Here is a 25,650-nt window from a genome sequence, read left to right on the forward strand (position 1 = left end):
TTTTGTAGACAATTAATCTGGATTTATAGCATGATGGGATGACAGCACAATGATGTGTGTGGTATCATTGGAAAGGTCTGCTCCTGCGCTTTCATGTGATATGCGTGGCATTTCTGTGCGACCCTGCATTCGCAAGTAATCCATCCAAGAGTAATGTGTGTGCAAAGCTGTATGAAAGCTTTGTTATCCAAAATTTAAGTGTAAATTTATCATTGTTTTTCGCTGTGAAAACATTGGACTACCGACAAGTGCTTGGTCTTGACGGAAAGCTACAATTCCGCTGTGTCACGTGATGTGTGTGGCTTCTCGCTATGATGAATGGTCGCAGAGAAAATCAATAGAGAAGAACAGGTGTGAATTTGGACGCACTATGCGTCGTTCGGGCCCATAGGGTTAATCAGTTAGTTAGTTAGTGTTACTGTGTGACTTTGATGATTCTGACCTGTCTTTAAAATACTTAAGTCACACAATAACACAACCACATTAACTGATCACGGCAGTGGGAGACCATCACTCCTGCATTCAGCAAGCTAAAATTATTGTTTTTGTCAAGGGATTCAGGCCTTGATGAGAACGATATGACAGCTTCAGTTCCCTGTTGGAAAGGGCTGTCTGATAGCAAGGTAAGGCAGTGAAAATATTCTAAATATGGCGTACACTTCAACTTATATGGATTTAACTAAAAAATGTTTTGCTGCTGCCTTCGCCCACAGCAGTACATTGCTTTGCTTCCATGTCGGTACCCCTGTCTGCTTCTCCAAACTGGGGGCGTGCCGACTGCCTGTGGGTAAGACACTGTCTATGGAAAAGTACCTAAGACAACCCCACTTGAAAATATCTAAACAATCCCTTTAATTCCTTCATGTCATCAGGGAAAAAGATATTTTAAACATGGAAGAAAACTACTCTGTCTGGAGCACTATCTCTGTAACTCTGCTCAGACTACATCACATGCATGAGAGACATGGTATTGGATAAGAATGGTAACATTTAATTGATCCTTGGAGCATACACAGTTTGTTTTCTAAACTTTGTGGCAGTCTTAAAATAGTGTTTTACACTTACTATGACCTACTTAGTATAAGGAAAGACAGTAACCCAGAAACCCAGCTGAATGAAAACATGGTGTACGGCTTTTGTTGTTTGCTCTTACAGCTGCAGTTTGAGAGAAGTGTAAATTTATCTTATTTTCTTATTATTTATTCCAGTTTTATTTTAACCAGCCAGGGCTGCTATGGTTTAGGGGGTAGAGCGGGTTGTCCTCTAATCGAAAAGATCAGCATCCTTGAGCCAGATACTGAACCCCAAATTGCTCCTGATGGCTGTTCCATTGGTGTGTGATTGTGTTAAAAGTTGAGTAGTAGGTGGCTTGTGCGGTAGCCTCGGCCACCACAGTATAAATGTGTGTGTGAATGGTTGAATGTGACTCGTAGTGTAAAACACGCTTTGAGCGGTCGGAAGACTAGAAAGGCACTATACAGATGCAAGTCCTTAAGTTTCAACACTATTTCTTACCTGTGATCACCTGTCCAAACAGCTCCTCTGGAGTGTCGCCAAAGAAAGGCACACAGCCCACCAAGAACTCATAGAGGATGATGCCCATGGCCCACCAATCCACTGGCTTTCCATAGCCCTGACGGAGAATCACCTCTGGAGCGATGTACTCTGGAGTGCCACACACCTGGGTGATGGAGAGAAAATGGAAGCAAGGACAGCAAAGACAGAAATTGAGAGAGAATGAAAGAAGGTTTGGAGATGCTTGACAAACGCGGTTGGAGTTCTTGGCATCCAGGAAAATTTATGTAAGGTAAGGTAAGGTAACTTTATTTGTACCCGAAAGTAGATTTGGTTTACAGTTTAAGTGATTTGGCTTCATCCACACAAAACAGACAAACAGGTCAGACACAGCAACATAACAACAGTAAAAAGGCAAAGTGCCATCAGTACATCATATCAAAGTGCAGGATCAAAAAGAGCATGTAAAACCATTATAATACCCAAAATATGAATTTAAAAACTCAATAATGAGCCTCTGGTATAGTTTTTTCCACAAAAAAGTTCAAATAATTTGTTTAAAAAAAAATAATTGTAAAAGCACATCGACCCCTTCTCCCTCTCCCATTCAAAATCTATGAATAAGCAAATATTTTTGATTTCAAAAGTATAACTATTGAACACAAGATGTCTCCTACTTCAGTAAAAAGTCTTAGGTCAAATCTTCAAGTAAAGTAACAGTGAGTAAAACATATTGATGACAGGTTTCAGGTTTCATTCTAATGAACATACATATATACATGTTGTTCAGTTACGATTTGCTGTTTAGAAGATGTGAAAGTGAATATACAATGTATGCACTTGTGTTAGTGTGTGTGCATCCATCTTACACAAAAGAGACATCATTAATGAGTCAATAAGAAACACTCTCCTAATCAGAATCTCCATTAGAAACATGAAAAGCAAAGCCCTGGTCTGTTTCATCCGCAGATGTGAGTTGATTACTGGCAGACAAACAGATGCTTGCTTCCACCCAGAAGAGCTGACTGATCTGACTGATTATGACCGCTCTCATTCAGAGCACAAACAATACCTATAATTGCTAAAATTGGGATTGTGATGGAGATGGAGATCATTAACGATTCACTAATTCAGACTGCACAGGAAGCATTGTAATGCAGTGTCTTCATTTGGAGATTATTGATTTGGCCAGATGACTTGGCAGGTTGGCTGGAGAAGACGAAAAGATGCCGTGAATGCCAGTCGCCTGTTCATCCACCAAACATCCCATCTTAGAATTACACAAATAATCCCTATTCATACAGTCGCTAATTAAATGTATCTGTCTGCAGCCTTTCCTCTGCAGCCTGCAATACACACAGGTACTTTACCTGCTTATCCAGGAACTCTCTGGCATCTTTTTCAATGTGTCCCTCATACAGGTTGGTGGTGAGGCTCATCAGACCCATCTTGGACAAGCCAAAGTCTGTAAGCTTGATATGTCCCATGGAGGTGATCAGTAGACTATTTGGAGAAAGAAAACGGGCATTCAATTCTGGTACTTTGCAATAAAACCCATACATAATGGTATGTGGTTATTTGAAAAGCTATGTCATGGTCACAGATTGTCATTTGTTGTTACTGAGGGCAGGTCTTGCATTAAATGTCAGGGGGAGAGTGCATAAGTGAAGATATGGAAACATGAGACAGGCTTGCTGCAAATGAATTCCCAGAGTAAGTTTGTACTGAGACCGAGATGAATCTTCATCCCTAAAGTATTTTGGTTTAGTTTCTGTCTGCCTCAATTTGCTGACCTAAAATGAAGTAAAACCAACTGACCTCAGTATACAGAAAGGAGAAGAGGACTGGAGCAGACCTGCAGTGAGCTATAGGCAAGGCCTGCCTTCTTTTTTGAATGGCAATCAAGGCTCAGATAGGTTCTGGCCTGTTATTAGATGTAGCCATAAGGCTAAATGTTCATTAAATACCCTAGACCTAAAAACAAATCATTTTGTCAGTACTTCTTGTGCAGTGACAGCTAATTGTCCTGTTTAAAGTGAGTGTGCCAAACAGTCTCCTTTTCCTTTTTTTTTAGCAGTGCTCACTCACTTTCAAAGCAGCAATATTTGATTTTTGCCACTTGGGGCAGTAGAATAAACTGATTACACCTACAGTGACGTATTATCACCTCATACACTGGTTAAGGAGAACTTGTTGGATATTAACACACCCTGTATGTATGGAGAAGCATTATAACTCATTTGCTTTAGCAGCTAAATGCTCTACTTTGTTTACCAGCTCGGAAATAACTTTGCCTGCTGTTTTGCACTGGGCAGGTAGCGTATAGTGGCAATTGCAAATAATGCTGATAAAAGAGGTGAAACGGAGTCAAAGCAATAAAGTTGCTGGCTGTAAAACAAAAATAAAGTGTGCTGAAAAAAGGTTGAAAAACACCATAACGCTTAGAGGAGTTGCAGTTTGGTGACAATTTCATTCATCACCATGAGCAGCCTCTTTAACATAACATGTTGTCATTTGATCCAGTGTTAATACAAAAGCTTTAAACACTCACTTGTCAGGTTTGAGGTCTCTATGGACGATGCCATAGTTGTGCAGGTATTCCAGAGCTAAGACTGTCTCAGCAAAGTACATCCTTGCAAGCTCCACAGGCAGAGCCCCGATGTTCTTCAGCAAAGTGGCACAGTCACCACCTGAGAACACAGAAACACTGTTACTGTCGCTTCGTGAGTGGATTTATTTATTTCATAGTTTTGACAGGATGGATATTGCATGAGAAATGCTGAATGAAAATTATTCAAACAAATGGTACTGAAGCACAGAAAGCATGCAGGATGATGTAATTTCATCCTCTGATGAGGCAGAGCAGCATCATAATATGTGATTCATAATAAAAATATTCCTATTTTTGTGGTGTACCTGTGCATATAAATGGGTATAAACATTTTGTTTATTATATTTTTATGCTTTTTTTCAGCTTGTAATCCACCTTTGCAGTCCCTAAAGCACATTTGGCAGTGTCATCCTACGTGAGTCACTCACGACTACCCTTCATGCCTCAGTGTGCACCATCAGATAACATGAGAGCTGCTGCAGCCGGAGCCACGACGCTGTCCCAAATGTACTGACCTTGTTTGACTTTCATGGTCAAGAATCATTGTGATAGTGAAATAAGAGTCTCATCATCTCCACCATATTACTTTCCTTTTCCTGAATCTGAGCACACAAAATCATCATCTGCTATTAAATGTTTATCTGACACATTTATATAGAATTAAATAAATGAAGAGCAGAAGTTGAATAAGGTTACACTTTAAAGAGACAGTTCATCCCAAAATCAAAAAACACATGTATTTCCACTTACCTGTAGTGCTGTTTATCAGTCTAGATTGTTTTGGTGCATGTTGCTGAGTGCTGGACATATTCAGCATAGAGATGTCTGCCTTGTCTTTAATATAATAGAATTAAATGGCACTCGGCTTGGGGTGCTCGAAGTGCCAAAAAAATACATTTGAAAAACTCAACAGCAATGTCTCTTTCCAGAAATCATGACCCAGTTACTCAAGATAATCCACAGACCGTGCTGCGAGCAGTTTAATGGAGGAACTATTTTCTTTCTACCGAACTACACCCACCAATTGTATCACTGCACGGAAGGAGGTGTGCATCTTCTCATGGACGAGAGACTCGTGCTTGTGACACTGGGATGTAAACCTTAATGGTGTTCTCCTCGGCTGAGCTGTAACGTTAGCTAGCTCAGTGGTGCTAAGTGAGCTAGCAGTAGATGTACACTTCCTTCTGCATGATGCTACGGTTGCTGGGGGGTCTTGAGTAACCTGGTCATGATTTCTAGAAAGACACGTTGCTCATGAGGTTTTCAAATGTATTTTTTTGGCGCTTTGAGATACAAGCGGAGTGCCATCTACTTCCATTATATTTGAGAGAGGGCAGACATCTTTACAGCCAATATCTCCAACACTTGGCTACTCACACCAAAACAATTTGATCTGATAAATGGCACTAAAGGTAAGAGGAAAAATACGTGTTTTTGATTTGGGGGTGTCCCTTTAAGGTCACCATCACTACAAGCAAAAAGTAATTAAAACTCGTGAAGTCAGGGCCACAGCACCCAGACAAAGGATTTAATCAATTAGAAACAGATTCATTCATGGAAGCTTGAGAAGAGCAAGGTCAGGGAATAGGAGCCAGGATGAAAAAGCTGAAAATGTTATTTTACAAACCAGATAGAAACCTGATCTAACATTTCTTCAGAAGCCTGACACAGAAAAAGGAAGGGCAGAACAAGAGCACCACCCATTCAGAGTGGTCTCATAATTCAAAACTATCTTTGAGTCTTCCCTGTGTAATTAAAGTCTGCAACAAAACCAAATCTAACTCCCTTACCCTCAACATATTCCATGACCATGCACAGATGTCTCCGCGTTTCAAAGGAGCAGAACATGGAGACGACGAAAGGGTTCTCTGCGAAGGTGAGGATGTCCCTCTCTACAAAGGCCTGCTGGATCTGGTTCCTCAGGATCAGATTCTGCTTGTTGATCTTCTTCATGGCAAAACGCTGACGTGTCTCTCTGTGGCGCACCAGGTAGACGGCACTGGAGAGAAGGTGAGACAGAATAGACAAGAGTGAAATCTAAAGAGACTGGCAGTGCCAAGATGAGGTATGAAGGAAAGAAAGCAGGATTAGACAGTGCTGAAACCGTTATGAATTTATTATATGAGAAGATCTAAAAATAGAGAGGATATTCCATCTGCTCTTAGACATGAAGTTCATACAGTGTGGCTGAGTGGATATTAAGACTTAAAAACCTCTGGCACAAAATGTCAAGCCCTGCGCCAGTAATCGTTCAGCTTCTTTAATCCTGAACTGAATTTATGAAGCCTGCCTATCCTTTTTCCTTTACATGGGCAGATAATGAAAGCTCCTTTCTGATGTATCCAAGACAGCTTTACATACTGAAAATCTTTTAAAGTGCGGCAACATGCCTATTGATTAAGACCAAGAGGAGACCTTGTGTTGTTTTAAATTCCGCACTGATTGTTTGTCAGCTGAGTACACTTTAAATGTATGTCTTTGTTTACCAGTGCCTGAATACATGTCAGAAAATGTCTTTAAACCTTTAAATTTTACCCCTTAAAGAAAAAGTTCACCCTTAATCAAAAACACATATTTTCCTCTTACCTGCAGTGTTACTTATCAGTCTAGATTATTTTGGTGTTAGTTGCTTAGTGTTGGTGATATAGCCATGGAGACATCAGCCTTCTCTCCAATATAATGGAACTAGATGGCATTCAACTTGTAGTGTTCAGACCACCAAAAAATCATGAACCAGTTACTCAACATGATTGACAAACCTTGCTGTTAATAGTTTTGTGTGGGAACTATTTTCTGTCTTCCAAACTAAATCCACCAACTGGATCACTGCACGGAAGGAGGAGCTAGCTAACATTACAGCTCAGCCAAGGTGGACGCCATTAATATTTACATCTTGTGCTGTCACAAACACGAGCGTCTTGTTCATGAATAGATGCACTTGTCCTTCCGCCCTGTGATACAGTTGGCGAGTGCAGTTCAGTAGAGAGAAAATAGTACCTACATGAAACTGCTCACAAAAAGGCCTGTGAATGATCTTGAGTAACCGGGTCATGATTTCTGTAAAGAGACACTGTTGTTGAGTTATTTATTTTTTTTATTGTAGTCACGTGCCATCTAGTTCCATTATGTCAGAGAAGGCAGACATCTCTTTGGCTGATATCTCTAACACTCGGCAACTCACACCAAAACAATGTAGACTGATAAATAGTGCTACAGGTAAGAGGAAAATATGAATTTTTGATTTAGGGTGAACTGTCCCTTTAAAATCTCTGGATGCTGGTGCTTTTGTTATTCTTCATACCAATATAAAGAATTGTAAAACTGCTTTTAGTCTCAGTCTCTTAGTTAGTTAATTATTTTTTTTGCTGTGTCATGCCAAATATATGATTAAATCTCTAATGGGATTATAAAACGCTTTTTATCTCAAAAATGTTCACAAGTAACACATACGAAACCAAAACCTAAATGAAAACATTGATATTAAATGAATCCTGACATTATATACACACACATTTATATAATCTCAGGTAAAAATTGTGTAGAGTGTGTACAAAATTTCAAATACTTAGTGCAGCTTTATCCTGATAAAAGGCCTTTTTCCTCATCTGCCCGCCTTTCTTCATCTATCTGGCTCTAACGTAAATGTTTCACACGTAAATAAAAAGTCAGTCTTTTTGTGCATCGTCCATGTTTAAAAACCAGTTTCTGTTTTTATCTTACTAAACAATACATCGCATAGTTCTGATAATGGTTAACACTGACAACAATCTCTTACAACATATTATTTTAGCTACTGTATGCATTAATATAATGTGGTTCAGAAACATTTTGTTGGTATTTCTACAGAATATTCAGTATCAAAACTGTTCAGACTGGTTCTTTCAAAGCAGCTGGTTTTCAGCGATTGAAATGATTTTTACCTCTATCATCACAGTGTTGATATTTGGGTAATTTTTACTCAAATTCATACAATTGTGCCACATCTTTGTTTGTTGTTTTTAATCAGGTCTTCATGAAGCACTGAATGATGCTGAGCATGAATGCTGATTGTTGACCTTGGAAACACTGTGATGCTTTTTTCTTTTAAGAGCTCTTAACCATATTTAAGACTTCCACAGTGTATTGAGGTTAAGTGAAGATTTTTAAAACACTATATAATAGCTTAATTGGATTTGATCTGGTTACTCTTGACAACACTGGCACATACAGGTACTTTGCAAAAAATGTCAAAGCCATGCTTCTATGTTGGGGATTAGAAAACCTAATATCTGTCAATTGCCAATGCAATCTGATGTGTGTTTGGATTATAATTTAGCCAAATTTTAGATGTATGTCTTTTAAACCAGTGCTGCACTGCTAAAACAGTGTGGTCGAACAGACAAAATAGCAGCACGCAATGAGACCCACAAACTGTAGATCCATTTTTGTCTTTTTTGGGGGGAGACAGGGGATCCTTTGGGGGAGATAGCAGGTCAACAGTATATGCTACTTGTGTTACTTGAAAACTGGAAACCCACAGATTAATTTGAGATGCAGCTCAGCACTCTGTGTCAGGTTTTTCTAGTGATAATGCTGTAATAAACACTGCATGCAAATAAGTGCATAGTTTGTGGCCCAAAACTGTATGGGACTAACCGAAAGAGGACATGCCTGTAAAGGGGAGAATTGTGGGTACCCACAGAACCTATTTTCATTCAGATATGTTGAGGTTAGAGGTCAAGGGACCCCTGTGAAAATGGCCATGCTGTTTTTCCCTTGCCAAAATTTAGCCTAACTTTGGAGCCCCCTTCCTGAGAAGCTAGCATAACATGGTTGGTACCACTGGATTTCCTAGGTCACTGTTGGAGCCAGCCTCAAGTGGCCATTTGAGGAACTGCAGTTTTTGGCACTTCCATGTTGGCTGTATTTTTTAGCCCCAAAGATTGCTGCTTGTAAATAACCAACCTGTTAATAGCCAACTCTCGATCAAGACTAGGCTGAGATTTAGCTGCTTTACTGTAGCAACCTCCCGCTTAAGCAAGCAATCAAACATCTTTTTGGCTTATATCGTTTCTCTCCTTATGTGACAGTGCGATTCTTTTCCCAAAAAGGGGGGTGCAGCCTTGGCGATTGGCGCTTGATGACAAGTTGCCGGTCTGGTCCATGAGGGGTCAATAAGGTTCGAATCCATTGCTTACCCATAAGCTCCATTGCTGATAAGTTTGATGCTCTGAAAATCCTCTTCAGTCGGTGGCTTGATGGCTCTCCCTTTTCCCTGGTGACATATTTTAAAATTATAACTCAGATCAACACAACAACAGTTTATATTAAATGTTCAAATGCTCAAATAAGTTTGATAGTTGTGTGTGTATGAATGCTGGTGTGGACATGCAGTCATTCTGTGTATGAATACATGTAAACACAGATCTGTCTGCGTTTATTTGTTCTTCACCTCTGCTGAGTCGTCGGTCTCTGGAGTATGTGGACCCTCACTGTCGTAGCTGTCGAGGCTCACGATTTCTGTTGAGAAACATGTTAGTTAACAAGCAAACCGGGTGTTGGAAAGAAAAGAGACATTTTTCGTGCCAAAACACCAGGCCTCCCACACTGCTGTGAGCAGATAAAAAATTGCAGCTGTACAGACATCTTAAACAACACAGCTTTTCATTTTTTTTTTATAAAAACAGATGAAGGGCCAAACGCGTCAGATCACAGAAAAAAAAAACATGAGAGTTAAAATAGCTTCTTCCTATTAATTTGTCTTGTCTCTTTCAGCTCTCCCTCCCCCTCACTTTGTACCTTCTCCTTCCTCGAGCAGCACTGGCAGCTAATTTTCAGTGTTCTTCCACTCTTGTATGTGACAGCTGCTAGAATACTCTGATTATAGTACGGTTTTGTTGGAGCAGGGAAATAATTGACTAATAATTAACTTTGCAAAGCGTTTACAAAGCCGCTCTGTAGATATTAACTTCATGTAAAATAAAAGTCACTGAGCTGACAATCGTGTATTCTGTTGGTTTCTCTTTGATGCTGGAAACGACTGTCAGCGGTCTCTATGAGGAGCCAAGAAAAGAAATGAGAGTGTGAAAATGTGCAAGCAGCTACATGGGTGTGCATTCGTGTCTATGCGTGACGATGTAGGTGTAAAAGAAAGTGCAAGATCAAGATATCAAGTGGCAAACTGTTAGTAGAGATTAGTTAAGAAAGACAGGCCCATATTTTTCATGAATTCAGAAATAAAATGGCAGAGGTTTATTGTAAAGAGTCATTTTGGGTCATTTCATCCATCAGCTAATGAACAGGTCCTGATGGATGAGACCGGCAGCGGCTGAGCAGATGTGAATTAGAACTGTGAGTTTGGGGGCCGAGTCTGAGCCATGATGATTAATGAAAGACAGCGATGCTATCGCACCACCAGCCAGCAAATGATCCAGCCAGACTCTAAACTTGAGCCCTGGGTTTTCTTTTTTTTCTTTATTTCTTTACATTCTGACAAACTGACACCATTAAAACTGTGCTGAACTGAAGCTTCAGCGAGAGAATGCTCTGATGTCTTCAGGGTGTGTAGTCTTTGTAAAAATGTATTTTCACAGTCAGTAGACTCACAAGTCAGTCTTTAGACGCTGGAGATCTCTGATTGTCTGGTGGCGAGACTACACAGTCAAAGACCAGCTTCATTTCACAACCAACTGCTACTTTCTTGACTTGCAGTAAGTGACAAAAATTATATGTATAGTTCATAGCACAACTGAAACAGGATCAAAAATCATTTGTGTCTTGCTGTTCAAAGGTCCCACTGTGGTCCAATGGGACGGAATGGACCTCACCTCTCTATGAAGTCACTCAGTTAGCTGAGAGAACAGAACTCTTGAAATGTACCATTTGGTTATTCAGAACACCAAACTCTCTGCGCAGCGGAGCATACTCTGGGCACTCCGAGGAGATGGAGCAGCAGACCGCCAAGTGAAGGGAATGTGTGATTAACTTCACCGCTCATTAATTCACGAGGAAATAGAAAGCTCTATTTCTCCAAACAACAGGGCCCTAATTTTAGTGCAGATTGGACTGGATTTACAAATGAACCCAATGTCTCTGTGTTAATGGTTTACTTTGAGTTCTGATTTTATAAAGGAGTGCGACGACTAGGCGGTAGAGTTTTAAAGTTTCTTAATGCTGATTGTGTTATTAAGTGGGACAGATCAATAGGACACACTACATTAACTAACTTAAAGGAGCTTAAAGGAATAGTTTGACATTTTGAGGAAAGCTATTTGCTTAGAGTTAAATGAAAAGATTGATCTCATGTCTGTCCATTAGCTGTGGAGCTATAGCCAGGAGGTAATCAGCAGCTAGCCTGCTTCTGTGTTTGAAAAATCAAGCTACTAACACCTCTAAAGCTCCCTAATTAACATGCTGCTGTAGAACGATAAGCTGGAGTTTTAGAGGAAGTTTAAGGGTTGAACTATTTCCTGACAAAAAGTCACAGAAAGTCACTGTACCTTGCCATTGTCCGTAAAGGAATAGTCACAGCACATAAACTATTATCCTTACGTTACTATGTGTGATTGATTAAACAAATAAGACACAACTTGTTCATAAGTGAATATTTATTTCTCTTTCTCTTACCCTCAAGTGGGTCTCTGGTCAGCCCCAACTGACTGATGATGTATCGAGGGATGTCTGCCTTCATCAGCTGTCCCTCTTTGGCGTGGTCCTCCGCTGCCTCCAGCAGATGGTAAAACTCTTCAGGGTTAAACTCCTGTCATTGGAGGGGAAAAATTAAGTTCCAAAGAAATGTACAGTATCAAACACCTTAAAGCTTAAACCATAGCTCAAGATCTGACATCAGATGTACCTGAACATCTGGTATTCAGCTGTACAGGTAATCCAAAAGGAGCTACAGTAACAGTGTGAATACGACGTAGTGTGTCTAGAACATTTAAGTGATCACTGCTCATTTAATATTTAGCTGTGAAAATATCTTTAAGTCCACAATAGCAGAGTTTTAACACCTTCAGATAGGTCTGGAGAGCAGTGCTGGAGCCACATCATCCCTAGAAGTGAATTCATTAAAATCTAATCAGCCCCTGTCAGCACCAGATAATTGCCACTTGAATATCAACACTTGCTGCTACTGATGTGTGAGATTACAAAAAGAAAACCTTTACCACTCCCTTGCAATATTTTGTTAATCCATGTGAGATCAAGAAAAAGACACAAAGAAGGGGATGATCATTTTTTGGCATTTTTGGAAAAAAAAAGAAAAAAAAAAAAAAGTGAAAACTGAATTGAAATGATCTATATAAAACTGTTTGTCATGCGCTTATGTTTCTAAAAGTGATTATCAGCCAACACATAGTTACCAGATATTTTTGTGCTCCCAAATATCTGACAGAATCTGACAGTATCAGTCAGGTTATGACTACCACTAATATGATGGTAACATATATCATAATCCTGATTTTTCTTTTTTAGAGCCATGGTAACTAGAGTCCTAGGTAGCAGAAACGAAGAGATGTGAACTGCTGTTATAATTGTGTCACATCACACAGAGCCATATCTTACACACAGCGCAAAGTGTCGCAAAGCGGCACTCAGTGGTGCACAGCGCAATGCGATGGTCATTGCTAGCTTCAGACCAGCTTTAGACGCAGATGTCATTTTTACTGCCAGCACCCATCTGTGCTCAAGGGCATCCGGGTCTTATAATGAGGTGTGGTTAGGCACATTGTTGGTGTATTGTTATTTTGAGGCAGCAAAGCGATTGCACCATTGACCAACAAAAACCTGGTCTACTGATAAAATGGTGCTGTATTTTCCTGCTATTCAAAGGGTGCATTATTCAGATAGTAAGATGCACCTACATCAGTGGGTTCATAACACCTGTACACTCTGCTTGTTACACAACCAGCAGATGGGTGACATGATACATCATCAATGAGGAAAACATTAATTACATTCTTTTAAATGTCAACATAGCAGAGAGCAGAGCAGAGCTGCTGACCAACTCCACATTAAGAGATGCTGTGCACATTTACGCATGAGGAGCAGCGTAACTGCATCGATTATTTCAGAATCTAAAAGTTAAGTTCTGTTTCCTCTGTCAAGTTTATAACTACTGTTTAAAGTTTTGCCTCTTAAATGTCCCAAGATATTTCCTGCTGTGACATCCCTGTTTTTATTGCATTACTTTCAGTACAAAATGGCTCAAAGGTGCAGACACACCTGGCTTTTAAAGGGAATGAGAGATAACACTCTGATTGGTTGAATTTATGTAACACTTAGAATTAATTAAGGGAATAAATAAAGCCTCACTGCCCCTTGTGCCTTACTTTGCGCCCCGAGATTATGTGCCGCTAAACTAGCAAAAAGTAATGCTGTACATGCCCTATGCACTTGCGCCATGCACTTTAGGCCATGCACCATAAATCATTTAAACAGGGCCCATAAATTAATTCCAGGTGTGACAAACTAAAATCAAGAAGTAGGATTTTCTTCAACCTGCTGCAAATTCATGACCAAACACCGCTATGGGGCTGTCAAACAAATACAATCAGTGTTAATACACCTCCCAACTTTAAATTGCTTTCTTGAAACATCCTTTTTTCCAGTGAAACAGGGTTTGTGGTGTCCTGTGGGATTCAGTTTCATTCCTGTTGGTGGAATAACATTTTGATTAGAAAGCAGAGCCTGGGGCAGCCGGGATCATTTCCTTCCTCCCCTGCTCTCTCATATCTGCTCCCTTCGACTGAAGAAAAAGAGAGAGTACGGAAAGGGGGAATTAACCTGCCTCTCTGATAGCCTGGTCTGCTCCAGGATAATATCCCTGCAGCTAACAGCCTACTGACTGTGACATTTTCACCAAATCAGAACTCGCAACTGACTTGAATGCTAAATGAACTCTATGGCTGTGGATAGCATTTTATCTGTGTGCGTGTGAGTCTTCTCCTCTCTAACCTAAGGGCCGTGGGGATCTTAAGTCCCCTCCACATCCTGCCTGACCCTATCGACCTCTTCTGACGGTCGCCTTAGCAACGGAAAGATGAGCCGGGGGACGTTTAAAGGAGGGACCACGCCAATGACGAACATGTGAGGCCATCAATCAGTCAGCTGATATCCAGGTATGGCTAAGCCTCCTGTGCATACAGAGAGGCTTGTTACTACTAAGTAAGTTGAAGTGAGTTATGTATCAACATGTCAAGGACACGACTCCCGTCTCCCGGCTGATTTGATGTGCTGCTGAGGAGATCGACAAGAAGTGGAGGCGGGAAGAATATTTTACAGTTTCGAGTTAGTTGGAAAAATATCCTGCGGCGATAAGTGCATACTCTGCTGCTGCAGACATGTGCAGCATGTCTCATATACTGACTGGCACAGCTTATACATAACCATGACCTCCACTGCACATACAGTACATTCATACATGAATATCTAATGTATTAACAATGCTGAAAGTGAAACTACCTAACTGGAAGTAAGTGTATATTGAAGCCATTTGTGAATGCAGGGGGACGTAGTAAATATAGAGTAGTAGTCTGATTATGTGTTTTCACATCTATTGGTTTTGATTCTAATGCAGCCACGTTGACTGATCATTTAATGATATCAAGTAACTGTTTGTCTTCCATCCTCTGTGACATATTAAATAGCTATACGCACCCTGTTTTGTAATGCTTTGATATGTTGTTACTGAATGAGAAATCATCCTCAAGACTCTCTGCTAATAAAAGAGTTTTGTTCACATGAAGTCAGGGACTTTTATTTAAAAACACTATAATCACCGCCTTGCAGTTGTATGCCTTCGCAAACCAGTCAAGTTGCAGTTTACATCCATGTCTGTCTAGACTCATATGTAGCCATGACAGTTGAAAATGGTTCAAATATTGATGTTTTTGCAATGTAGCTACATGTTCTGAAACATGGATGCTTCATACACATATTTAACCCAACACCACAGAAGATCTATACAATCCGCAGTTTCAAGGTGGACACCAAAGATGAGTGTCACCAATTCAGTATCCCAAATGTCTCCGCTTCTGGTTCCTGAGATATAGTGTTGAATTATGACCAGTAAAGTGCTTTTGCAGAACACAATGAAGCTGATCTGTAACTTTTTGGTTATAAAATTTCATCACTTCACGTTTTTTTTTTTTTTTTTTTTTTTTTTCATATAGACGTTTGTGTGAAATTTTGTCATAATTAGTGTATGAGTTCTTCATATATGGTTAAAAATATGTTTTGTGAGGTCAGAGTGACCTTTGACCTTTGAACACCAAAATCTAATCAGTTCATCCTTGAGTCAAACAGGGTAAGAGATTATGTGTCAAGATAGTGCTGTCCAAAACAAAACCCATGTATAGCATGTCATTAAAAAAGGTGCGAGTGCTTTTTTATGAAGTGCTGTCGCAAAGTGCTCGCCAATGCCCTGCCACTGTTTTTCTGCTGAAGAAAAACGCTAAGTGGAAACACACTCTTGGAGGAAATTCCCTCAACGTGCTTTCAAGATATCATGTGCACGAGAATGGGATGGGCGGATGGACAGATGTGCCGACAACTAAATACATAATGCCTCCAGCCACAACTGTGATCAGGCATAAAAATGGTCAAAGTTGAAGTCAGAAAAATACCCTGAGTTTGAGTCCTGAGTATGGCTCAAAGCAAATATACACGATCCCATGTCTCCCATAATGCACCTCTAAAGTGCCCCGCATTAAATCCTCACTGCCTTCTAAATGTACACTTTCTTCAAACCACACACCTCCAGTGTATAACAACCATTCTGTTAAACATTTAAGTCTCAAGCCAACCCTGATGACATTATCAAGGGTGTTTTTCAGACTTTTGAGCTATCCTTTCAGAGCCTCAAAACAGATTTCACAACTGTTTTCACATGATGAGCAGTACTGCTGGTGCAGCTGAGCTCCATGTGTAAGATTGGTGAAATGCCCCTTTAACAGCAGCGAAATAAATTCTGATGAACTCCTATCAACAAGAAGCTGTCCTTTCACAAAGACTTGCTACTTTCTTGTGTCTGAGTACAAAGAGCTAAAATTTATTCATGTTCTTTCTCAAAAACTCAAATTATTATTTTGGGTTATATTTCTCCAGAATAAACAACTTGAGGTAAAATATCTCTTTCTAGCAGCTGTATACTGATGAACTGTGGACACTAAGAGCCTGAATATTCAGAAACAAATGTGTGTATGTGTACATAATATTGTTGCAACAGTTGTTCTCTGTTACTTGTGCATTGGGTTTTCCAGTTCTTTTCTGATGACTGTAATACTAGAGGGGCGGTATAAGATTCTCAATTTTATTTTATTTACTTAATTTCTTTCTGCAGCCAAAGGGTTAAAGCTACAGGGCACAAGAGGTAGGTGTGTACTGGCATTGGGTCTATATTTGTGTTGCTAATTTGCCGTAATTGAAGGTTTTTGGTTTCTATATTATAAACATCCAAGACAGAGATGTGGGCACACCTCGCCTCTGCTTTATAAGACTGAATACAGGTATGTTATCATGGGGTGTATAAAGGAGTCCCTTTTTTTTTATCCCCGTGTCCCCACCCGACTGAATGGGATAATACAAAAAAATTAATATGTTTTTTTTATTTGTTAAAAGTAAAACAAATGTAATGTAAAAGACTTTTTAAAGCCTTAAAGTCAGAATCCCTTTAAGGAGTGTTAGCACAGCTTCCAGCTGTGACACACTTAGAAAACCTTTGTTTCATCATTTCAGATTGAATACACAGTAGACAGCCTGCCCCACTTCTGCTCATTTCTTAATGCCATTTCAGTGTGAAGCAGTCCACCCTCCATCTCCATGTGGGAGGACAGGAGTCTTTCCCGGCAGATGAAGCAGAACACACTCAGAATGTGAAAAGGCCCTCAGAAAAAAAAAAGATCTTTTCACTAGATTCAATAAATGTTCGTTTGAAGAATCTGTATCAGTGTGTGTTGAGTGGCCATTTCATAAAACCAACTGCGCTATCAGATTGAAGGATAAAACTTACCAAACACTCGAGAAGCCTGGCTGGACGAGATATGATGATAAAGAGCTTTTTGACCAGCTCGATGACGAAGGTGAGCTCTGAACTCTCTGAGCGCTCATAGGCCTGACAGCAAGGGAGCAAGAAGGCAGACAGTGAGACAGGTAGGGTGAGTTAGAGATGTGTCTGCGCTGACGTTAGTTTACATTTCTCACCACCTCCACACAACTCACGTCATTCATCAGCTTCTCCAGGTTCTCCTGCAGCTCACAGAAGTAGACACTGGTAATGAGACCCTCGCGTGATTTGGTCAGGCAGTCCCTGGACAGCTCAGCTATCTGGTGGTGGATGAAGCTGAGGACCCCGTCGGCCAGTGGCAGAACACTCTCTGGGGAGTAGTTGTGGATGAACTCCGCCAGCCTCTCCTCCATCTGAGCTGTGGCCTAAATGAATACAAGATGGTGGTTTAAAGTCAGTTGCTAGTCCAATATTCACTCTCTTTAGCTCTGTCTTTGGTCTCTATCAACTCCTGAGGGCAATATCTGGCTCATATCTGGCAGCTAAATGCTCCACTATGTCCACCGGCAAGCCGCTAACTCTGTCTGTCTGCCATTTTGTGCTGAGCAGGTAGCGTTCACTGGACTTTTAGAGCTTTTTCTCTGACAACAACTGCCTGCTGCAGCTGAAAAATGAAGCTTAGAGAGCAGTGAGAGTGAACAAGTACAGTTAAACTATGATCTGAAACTCTCCATAAAGCTCTGTAAAGTGGAGGGGAGCTGCAGATTCAGGTGGCAATTCTCTGTGGGTTCATCACTACAACTTACTTCTTTCACATTGTTATTGTATTCATTGTAATTATAAAAATATCAGTTATTGCTGCTTTAAATGTCACATTTGACAAGGAATATATAATGGGAAAAGGCGACAGGTACATAGTCAAATTGTCTTTGGGAAGAACATCAGACAGTCTAAATGATGCCGAGTCTCACTTGTGTAACTAATGTTGAAAAACAATGACGTGATTAGAATTCAGGCTCCATTAAGCATCCATTAAATATCTATTTCAGGTATGCAACTGCTTATTATTCTCATTATAATGGAGTTGAGGATGCAGCAATATTCAATCTTTATTCACAGTCCTAGGAAGTGTGCAGCTGTATTTGGGAAGGGTAGCTTTGACTCAGGAGGTAGAGCAGTTGTCTTCCAATAAGAAGGTTCATGGGTCAATTCTTGGGCAAGATAGTGAACGTATGAATATGATGAGCACGTGGCACCTTGCATGATAGGCTCGGCCACCAGTGTATGAATGTGTGTGTGAATGGGTGAATGGTGCCTGTGTTGCAAAGCTTTAAGTTGTCACGAGTACTAGAAACGCTCTATACAAATGCAGTCTACTTCCATTTAGCTTGTTAGCGCTGCTTCGCAATGCATTACTGTAAATGAGAACAGGATGATGTGTGTGTGTGAGTACAAGCAAGTGTTTGAGGAAACCTGCTTACAGAGTGACACACATTTCCTGATATACTTTTCCCTGTCTATAGAAATCATTGTTTCTCTCAGGCATTGAGTTGTATCCGCGTCTCTGTACATAATGCACACAGACAGCTTCAAGAGGTTATCTTACAGTTTGATTAGATATGTGCCTCGGGCAAGATACGTGATCTATTGATTGATTTTATGTTCATGATAACTGACTCATAGGTCAGGTCCAGCTTCTCAGATGTGGGTGACCCCCAGGAGTTTTCACACACTGCAGTGTCAACAGCTTACCAAGAACAGTGAAATGACATCGCAGCCCTTTGACTGTGAGCTGTCTTTATGTTGGAGGTCAGAGGAGAATGGTAAGCCTCTTTCAGAGTAACAAGGGCACAGAAATACAGAGATAACAGCTTAGAGCAGCAGGAGGGGGAATCAGTGTGAAAGAGACAGGAAATACTTAGAGAGAGAGGAGTGTGACATGCCAGGGTCGGGAGTCAAACCGTTCACATTGTAGTTAAATTGTATGGGCCCTAAAAATTAGGCTACTAAAGCTACTTATACTCAGACTAATGTAGTACTGTGACTTGAAGAGTGTCCGCATGCTGCCTGGTTCATTACTGCAGCTCAGTCTTACTAACATCAATCTACTCCTTGTTGAAGGGAAAGACTTTTATGAATGATCACCTGTTGGTCTCAGACCATACACTCTAAACGCTTCTCCCCAAAGGGCTGACGTTAGACCTAGAATCACTGCTTCTGAGGAACCCTTCTTTAAATAAATGGTTCTCCAAGGTTTCTTTGTAGGACTAAGTGACAATTCATCCACCCATGTCTACAATGGTCTGCAGGGACCCCTGTGCAGATGACCACATGCAGCCCATTTTTTGTGAATGCACGGTCTGTAAGCATAGCAAGCGCAAAGACTGCACATGCTCCAATCTCTTGCTCCATACTCCAGTCCAGTCCAAAACACTGCTGTTAAGCCAGCCGCAGCTGCCTCTTCGTAGTGACATTATAGTTTTAAGTTGGATATTAAACAAACGTTCACTCTGGACCCAGCAGTGTCTTCTTGGTTTCACTTTCACACAATGTCTGCAGTAGGAGGACAGTAATCTCACCTCCCAGCCCTCCCGTACACTGCAGGGGGCTGAGGCAGACCGCCAATTGTACTATGAAAAGAGCCGAATGTGCGTCCGCAGCTGTTCAATGTGGAAATTATGTCTGAGCCTCAAGGGGTCCATTAAAAGCCCTTTTCATCCACAGAACCCTTTTTGGAAGACAGAGTTCTTCAAGAATTGTTGAAAGCATAGGTGCTAAAAGATCCTCATCCTAATATGTTTAGCCATGTTTTAAATTGTATTTTTAAATGTAGATGTTTCTATAATCACTTTGAACACTTCTCCTACCATAGTTGACATCTTTACCATAATTTAATGCCATATGCTGCCACTTGGACGCCACCTGGTTTTAAACATGACCCAAGTTTCTGTTCCAAACCGTACTGCACCACTGGAATAGTTGAGGCCGTAGTAGTTGTGATTTCATGAAATCACCCCCTAAAATTGTGATTGTGAACCATAATTGTTGTGGGCTGCGCTTGAGCACATCAGCATTAATGTGAGTGGCTGTGAAAAAAAAAAAATTGACTGTATTTTTTAAATTAAATTGAATGTAGCTAAAAAGGTGGCAACTGACTGCACACATATTGTTTGAGTGTGTATTTGATGTGTGTTCATGGATGTTCAGTTTACACTTGTGTATTTGTTTGTATGAGGCTGACCTTGGGGAAGCGCTCCTTGTAGACATGGTTCATCATCACTATTTCATTGTCATAGCAGGATGGAGAGCGCCCTGGGCTGAAGAGAGACAAACAAAAAGAGCAGGAGTGTAATATACAGCGACGACTGAGAAAATCAAAGAGCAGAGAGCAAGGGGAGGCAGCCCCTGAGATGCATTTCTGTAGTTTTCACTTGGATGAAGAAATAATTCTCTTCTTCCCCTCGTGTCCATCCTGTCTGTATATTATGCTAATCAGAAATTCAGGACACTCTGTTTAGTTTCTCTAATGGATCTGGTGTCCCGCACGTCACACCAAACACGGCACAGACGTCAGGGAAGCATAAATATGTTCACAGTCACATTTACACTTTCCTACACACACATACACAGATAAAAGGCAAAATCAAAATCAACATGTGGCAGAATAAAATCCCAAAATGTAATACTGTTATCTCAAAGCAACTCATACAGTGCTAAATTAGACATTCGCGAAAGAAAAACATATTATGAAAAGGTGTCTTGTGGGCAAACACAATGTAGCTTCACAGAGAGATGTGATATGAATAGAAATAATGAGAGATGTCAAGGTGCACAATAAAGACTTTCTGTATAGTGAAGCCACAAGATAGGATAATATCTAGGGCAGCGGCTGCTGAGGAGCTTAATATGAAAACTGAATACTGATAAGTAGTGACGTGCTGTATGTAGTTAGGGCATGTTGCATCCAGAGAGGAGGCTATAATAGGTGTGGTTGGAGGGAGTGTACACCAGAGACTAATAGAGAAACTGTTGCACTCTGGAGAGGCAAAGCACTGGAGGGTGGAGTGATATTGATATAATAATATTTCTGTGGATCCCCATGTTAAAATGCCTAACTTTACAGCACAAATAAACATGTTTACAGCCTGGTACAAAAAAAACAACAACAAAAAAAACAAACTCATCCATTGAAGTGTTATTAAGGTGGGGTGCCATCCATTGGCAAGTCGCTACCACAGCAACAACATTGGTCAGGTAACTTAATCATGGTGCAACCCCAGATTCACATGGTGTAGTCATAGCTGCAGCTATTTCAGTGTGTTTTCAGTTCATTAAAGTTAATTGTAATGCTTTGGTTGCTGAATAAAAAGGCTTGTTTATCATTTGGTTACGCTAAAAGGCCCTCTAAGAGTTGAACATTTTGTTTTAATGGATTCAGGCCTGATTTTTGCTAGTGAAAATTAGCATTAGCATTATCACAGTCAACCATAGCTGTTAATGCTCCGTGCTAACCACGCTAGCTGCTAGCATTAGGTTTGTCTTGACCAAATCACTTTTGGCTCCAAAATACCAAGATGGCGACAGCCAAAATGCCGAACTTGAAGCCTGAAAACAGGAGTCCACAAATCAGTGGGCTACTTTTATTAGTCTTATACAGTTTACGTGCTTTAGATTTATTTACCCAGTGGTATGGTAAGGCCTAAACCAATAATGTATTTATTATTCCCAAGTACTTTCCAACCCCATCTATGCCACTCAGTCACAAGCCAATTCATTCTTACTGAAGACGTAAACCCAAATAAATAATTCACAGTTTTTAAAAATGGGTCAGTAATTTCCTAAAACAGCTGGGCACTATGGATTTCAGCATACATTACAATACCTGTTGTTGGTACAATCAATTCATGATTGATGGGGTCTTTTCATTGGATTTGTTGACAAAAATACTGACTATCATCAGACTTATTCAGACTATTTAGCAGTTACTATTGGCTCCAAATTGATTTTTATCAACATAAAAACACTGTTTACACATAAGTAATAATCAAATATAATATACTGCATACTTGTACATTTTGCTACTAGTATTTATGTAGTTTTGCTTTCTAGTAGAATGTTGAATACAATGCTTTTACTTGTAATATTGAGTATGAGTATTTCATAATGTGGTATTGGTCCATAGTGAGTGAAAATTAGCATTAGCATTATCAGAGTAAAGGATCTGTACACTTCTTCCACTACTTAAGCCTTACATATGATACTGCTAAATATTGTCTTCAATGGAAAAGAGAGCTGAGAGACTGAGTCACTCCTCCCATTAAATGGCAGCTCTACAAAATGAAGCTTTTTAACAGACCTGACAAATGCATAATCCTACATACACCACAGTGAGTGAATTATACAACAGAATGCAACGAAAAGGCCTGTGCTTTAAATAAGAGACTGAGAGCTCTCTGCATCTCTTCATGACAGAATGAAAGTGTTCCTGCACACTAATTAAGGTTTTCCTTTTATAATTTTAAAGGGTGGCTTAATATTCTTTTATAAAAGCTTAACATGATTCGTTTCGATTAATTCTGCTTATTTTTCTTAACCAGATAATCTCCACTAATCAGCTATTTACAAATAAGGAATGAATGATGAATCATGAACATTTTGTATCTGGAGTTAAATGTCACAGAATTATGATTTTGCTGAGTCAGAAACTGAGTGCTACTTGCTGTTAGAAGAAACCAGCACCTTAGTCCTTACAAGGCTTCTGCTCTCAGGGACGAATTGTACGAAACCAAAATCTAAGTTGACTGAACACCTAATGGCTGGACTTCATTTGCTTAAACTGTATCTTGGCCATGACCTGCCACGCTCTCACCTGAGGCTTCGAGAGCGAGGGCGGACGTGCGGCGAGCGTCGGCCCCCGTCATCGTCCGTGATGCTCTCTGTGCTGCCAAAGTGCTTGGACAGGAAGTGCAACTCGTCCATGGTTGGCTGGAAGGGCAGCTGGTGCAGGCGCTCCTGGGATGAGCTGGATGACTGCAGAGAGACATGAAGAAGAGACAAGGTTAAACTAGGAGCTGCTCTTTGTTAGATTTCTTTGAAAAGCTTCTGCTGCAATATCAGTAGTTTAAAATAGATATCCAGTGATGGAGGGAAGATACTGAACAACAAATGGCAAGAGCACCTTCACCGATGTGGTGACAATTAGAGAAGAGGAGAGAAAGAAGAAAGCACAAGTTGTACTATGATATGAGTGGGTGGAATGAACTAAAACAAAGAAGCAACTAACTTAAAAGAACAAGGAAGGAAAAGAGAGAGGTGGAGAAACAAGAAAAATATCCAGAAGGAGTTAGTGTAGGAGGAAACAAAACAGAATAATGTGGACTGAACACCAGAGCAAAAAGACTGCAGGGAATGAAAGAGTCCCTCCACCTAAAAGTTGACTGCTGCCTTAAGCGTTTGCTGCCTCAGGGGGTTAATGGCAGCGCTATTCGATTTTAAACAAAAGACTTTTCTTCAGTGCAAGAGGGAAAAAAACAGCCTGGATCAATGGGAGGCTTAATGAACACATCTCCCAATGGGACACCATGACTGGCTTTGGCCACACAACGATTTCTCCTATAAAAATCCATTAGAAGCTCCATTCAGGTCTCAGCCACTTGCAAGCTGCAGAAAAAGCAGTGAAATTACGATGTTGTGAATGCAGCAAGTCCAGTCAACAGAATCAATTAAGAAGCTCCCCAGAGTAACAAAGAGCTTGGAGACTGAGGAAAATGCCACTGGATATGATGGTTATCATAGATGAAAAACTGGCTCATATGTGTCTCCTTTCATGCAGTCACAGGGTGAATCTCAATTCACTTAATTGCATCCAGATTTCTTTCTCTTGCATCTTCGTCCCTGTCACTGAATATGTGATGAGAGATGCAAGGAAAACGTGAGGAAATAGGACGCGAGGAAACATGTTTTTTAGACAACCGTCATCATCTGAAGTCAGTTTTACGATGATGGTGCCACAGCTGGATCACCTCTGTTGTCTTCTGATGCCTTTTTTATATAAGCCTACACAAAAGGCATCAAAAGATCTTTATGTAAATGTATTTTTAGTACAAGTATATGCACTAATAATACAATAAGGATGTAAAGTCACCATTTCTAGCACTATTAAACTTTTTCTTGTTTCCTCCCACATGACAAAAGATGTGAGAGATCTAGTCACAGTCTGTAAATGGACCTCACTGCCCAGACACTGAATGTTTAAGAGCCATTTCTGCAGATGTAACATGTTTTTTAAAAAGCATATTCAATAATTATTTGCATCTGCATTTCTATTTGCAAATCCATTATTTAACAATAAAGGTTATGATGGGAGTGTTTCATTACTTGTAGAAAAGATTGGATGGAGGTTTTAGCTTCTCCTTGGCACACAGGGATTTTCAGTGCTGCATGTGATCAGATGAAAATGACAGCAATAGAAAATGTGTTTCATGTAGAACAGACAGACTTTCAAGAAAAAAGAGGGAAAGAGAGATCATAAAAGAAACGCCTGTCTGATGAATGATGGAAGTTGTTCCTTTATCAGACCTACAGTTCACACAGGTCAGCTGACTCGTGCAGGGCCCATTCAAAACATGCCTGCTCAAAAAACGAGCTGATCGCTTGGCCTCCGTTATTGCTAAAGGGACAAACTCTGGGGCTCAAAAATTAAGCCAGTGTGGAAGTGCCAAAAACTACAGTTCCTTTAAGGCCACTTGAGGCTGGCTCCAAATCCAAGTCGATTCCCACAGAGAGAATGTTTACAGCAGAAATAAACATGCTCACAGCCTGGTTAAAAAAAAAAGTTTTTGTTCTGTCTTGCTAATTTACCTCACCATGACAACTGTGCTGGGGTCGGATTTTTATATAATTCACCTGTTTTCATTTTATTAACACTTAACAATACACATATTTAAGAGCGTGGTTGCTTTGAGTCACAGGCTGTCTGCAAGGCATCACCACAGTGTATGAGTCAAATCCACCCCTTGCTCTTCAACAGTCCCACCCTCTCATCCAAATGTGATCACTTCTGCCTCCAAAAATCCAAGATGGCAACAGTCAAAATGTCAGACTTGAAGCTTCAAAATGAGCGTTCACAAACCAATGGGTGATGTGGCTATGTAAATTATTTTTACACAGCCTATTGTATTATTGTTTGAAGGTTTTTGAGAATGGCCCATCCAAACACCCTCGTACTCAACACTGCACTTCCTTGGGTCCTGAGCAAGCTTTTGATCTCATGCAGTGTTTGTACATATGCCTACGAAAATTATTACACCAGAATTGGTATACAGCCCACGTAATCACAAACCAGTGTATAACCCGCGTAATCGGGAGGGCTGCAATCATGTGACCAATGCACTGATGGAAGTGAAGAAAGAAGTCGTCAGCATAAAGAGACAGGTTGGGGTGTCAATGGGTCACAAAACACAGGATTTTCCTGTAGTAGACTAGTGTTTGGAACTGTGTGAAACCAAGTAAACTTTGATATTTCAAGGGGCGTCTGAAA

General features: G+C 40.4%; 1 protein-coding gene across 1 annotated transcript in view; it reads right to left on the reverse strand.

Annotated features, from left to right (window-relative positions):
* mast1a (microtubule associated serine/threonine kinase 1a) overlaps positions 1-25,650 on the reverse strand; it is a 91,004-nt gene that overhangs the window by 12,999 nt on the left and 52,355 nt on the right. The window contains exons 6-16 of the mRNA XM_050044118.1: positions 22,981-23,141; positions 20,353-20,428; positions 17,327-17,536; positions 17,118-17,219; positions 11,732-11,864; positions 9,558-9,625; positions 9,304-9,380; positions 5,917-6,125; positions 4,067-4,205; positions 2,886-3,018; positions 1,516-1,681 (exon numbers count right to left, since the gene is read on the reverse strand). Of these exons, the coding sequence (XP_049900075.1) occupies positions 1,516-1,681; positions 2,886-3,018; positions 4,067-4,205; positions 5,917-6,125; positions 9,304-9,380; positions 9,558-9,625; positions 11,732-11,864; positions 17,118-17,219; positions 17,327-17,536; positions 20,353-20,428; positions 22,981-23,141 (1,474 nt within the window). The remainder of the gene's footprint in view (positions 1-1,515; positions 1,682-2,885; positions 3,019-4,066; positions 4,206-5,916; positions 6,126-9,303; positions 9,381-9,557; positions 9,626-11,731; positions 11,865-17,117; positions 17,220-17,326; positions 17,537-20,352; positions 20,429-22,980; positions 23,142-25,650) is intronic.

This window comes from Epinephelus moara, chromosome 5, assembly GCF_006386435.1.
Source record: "Epinephelus moara isolate mb chromosome 5, YSFRI_EMoa_1.0, whole genome shotgun sequence".
NCBI lineage: Eukaryota > Metazoa > Chordata > Actinopteri > Perciformes > Serranidae > Epinephelus > Epinephelus moara.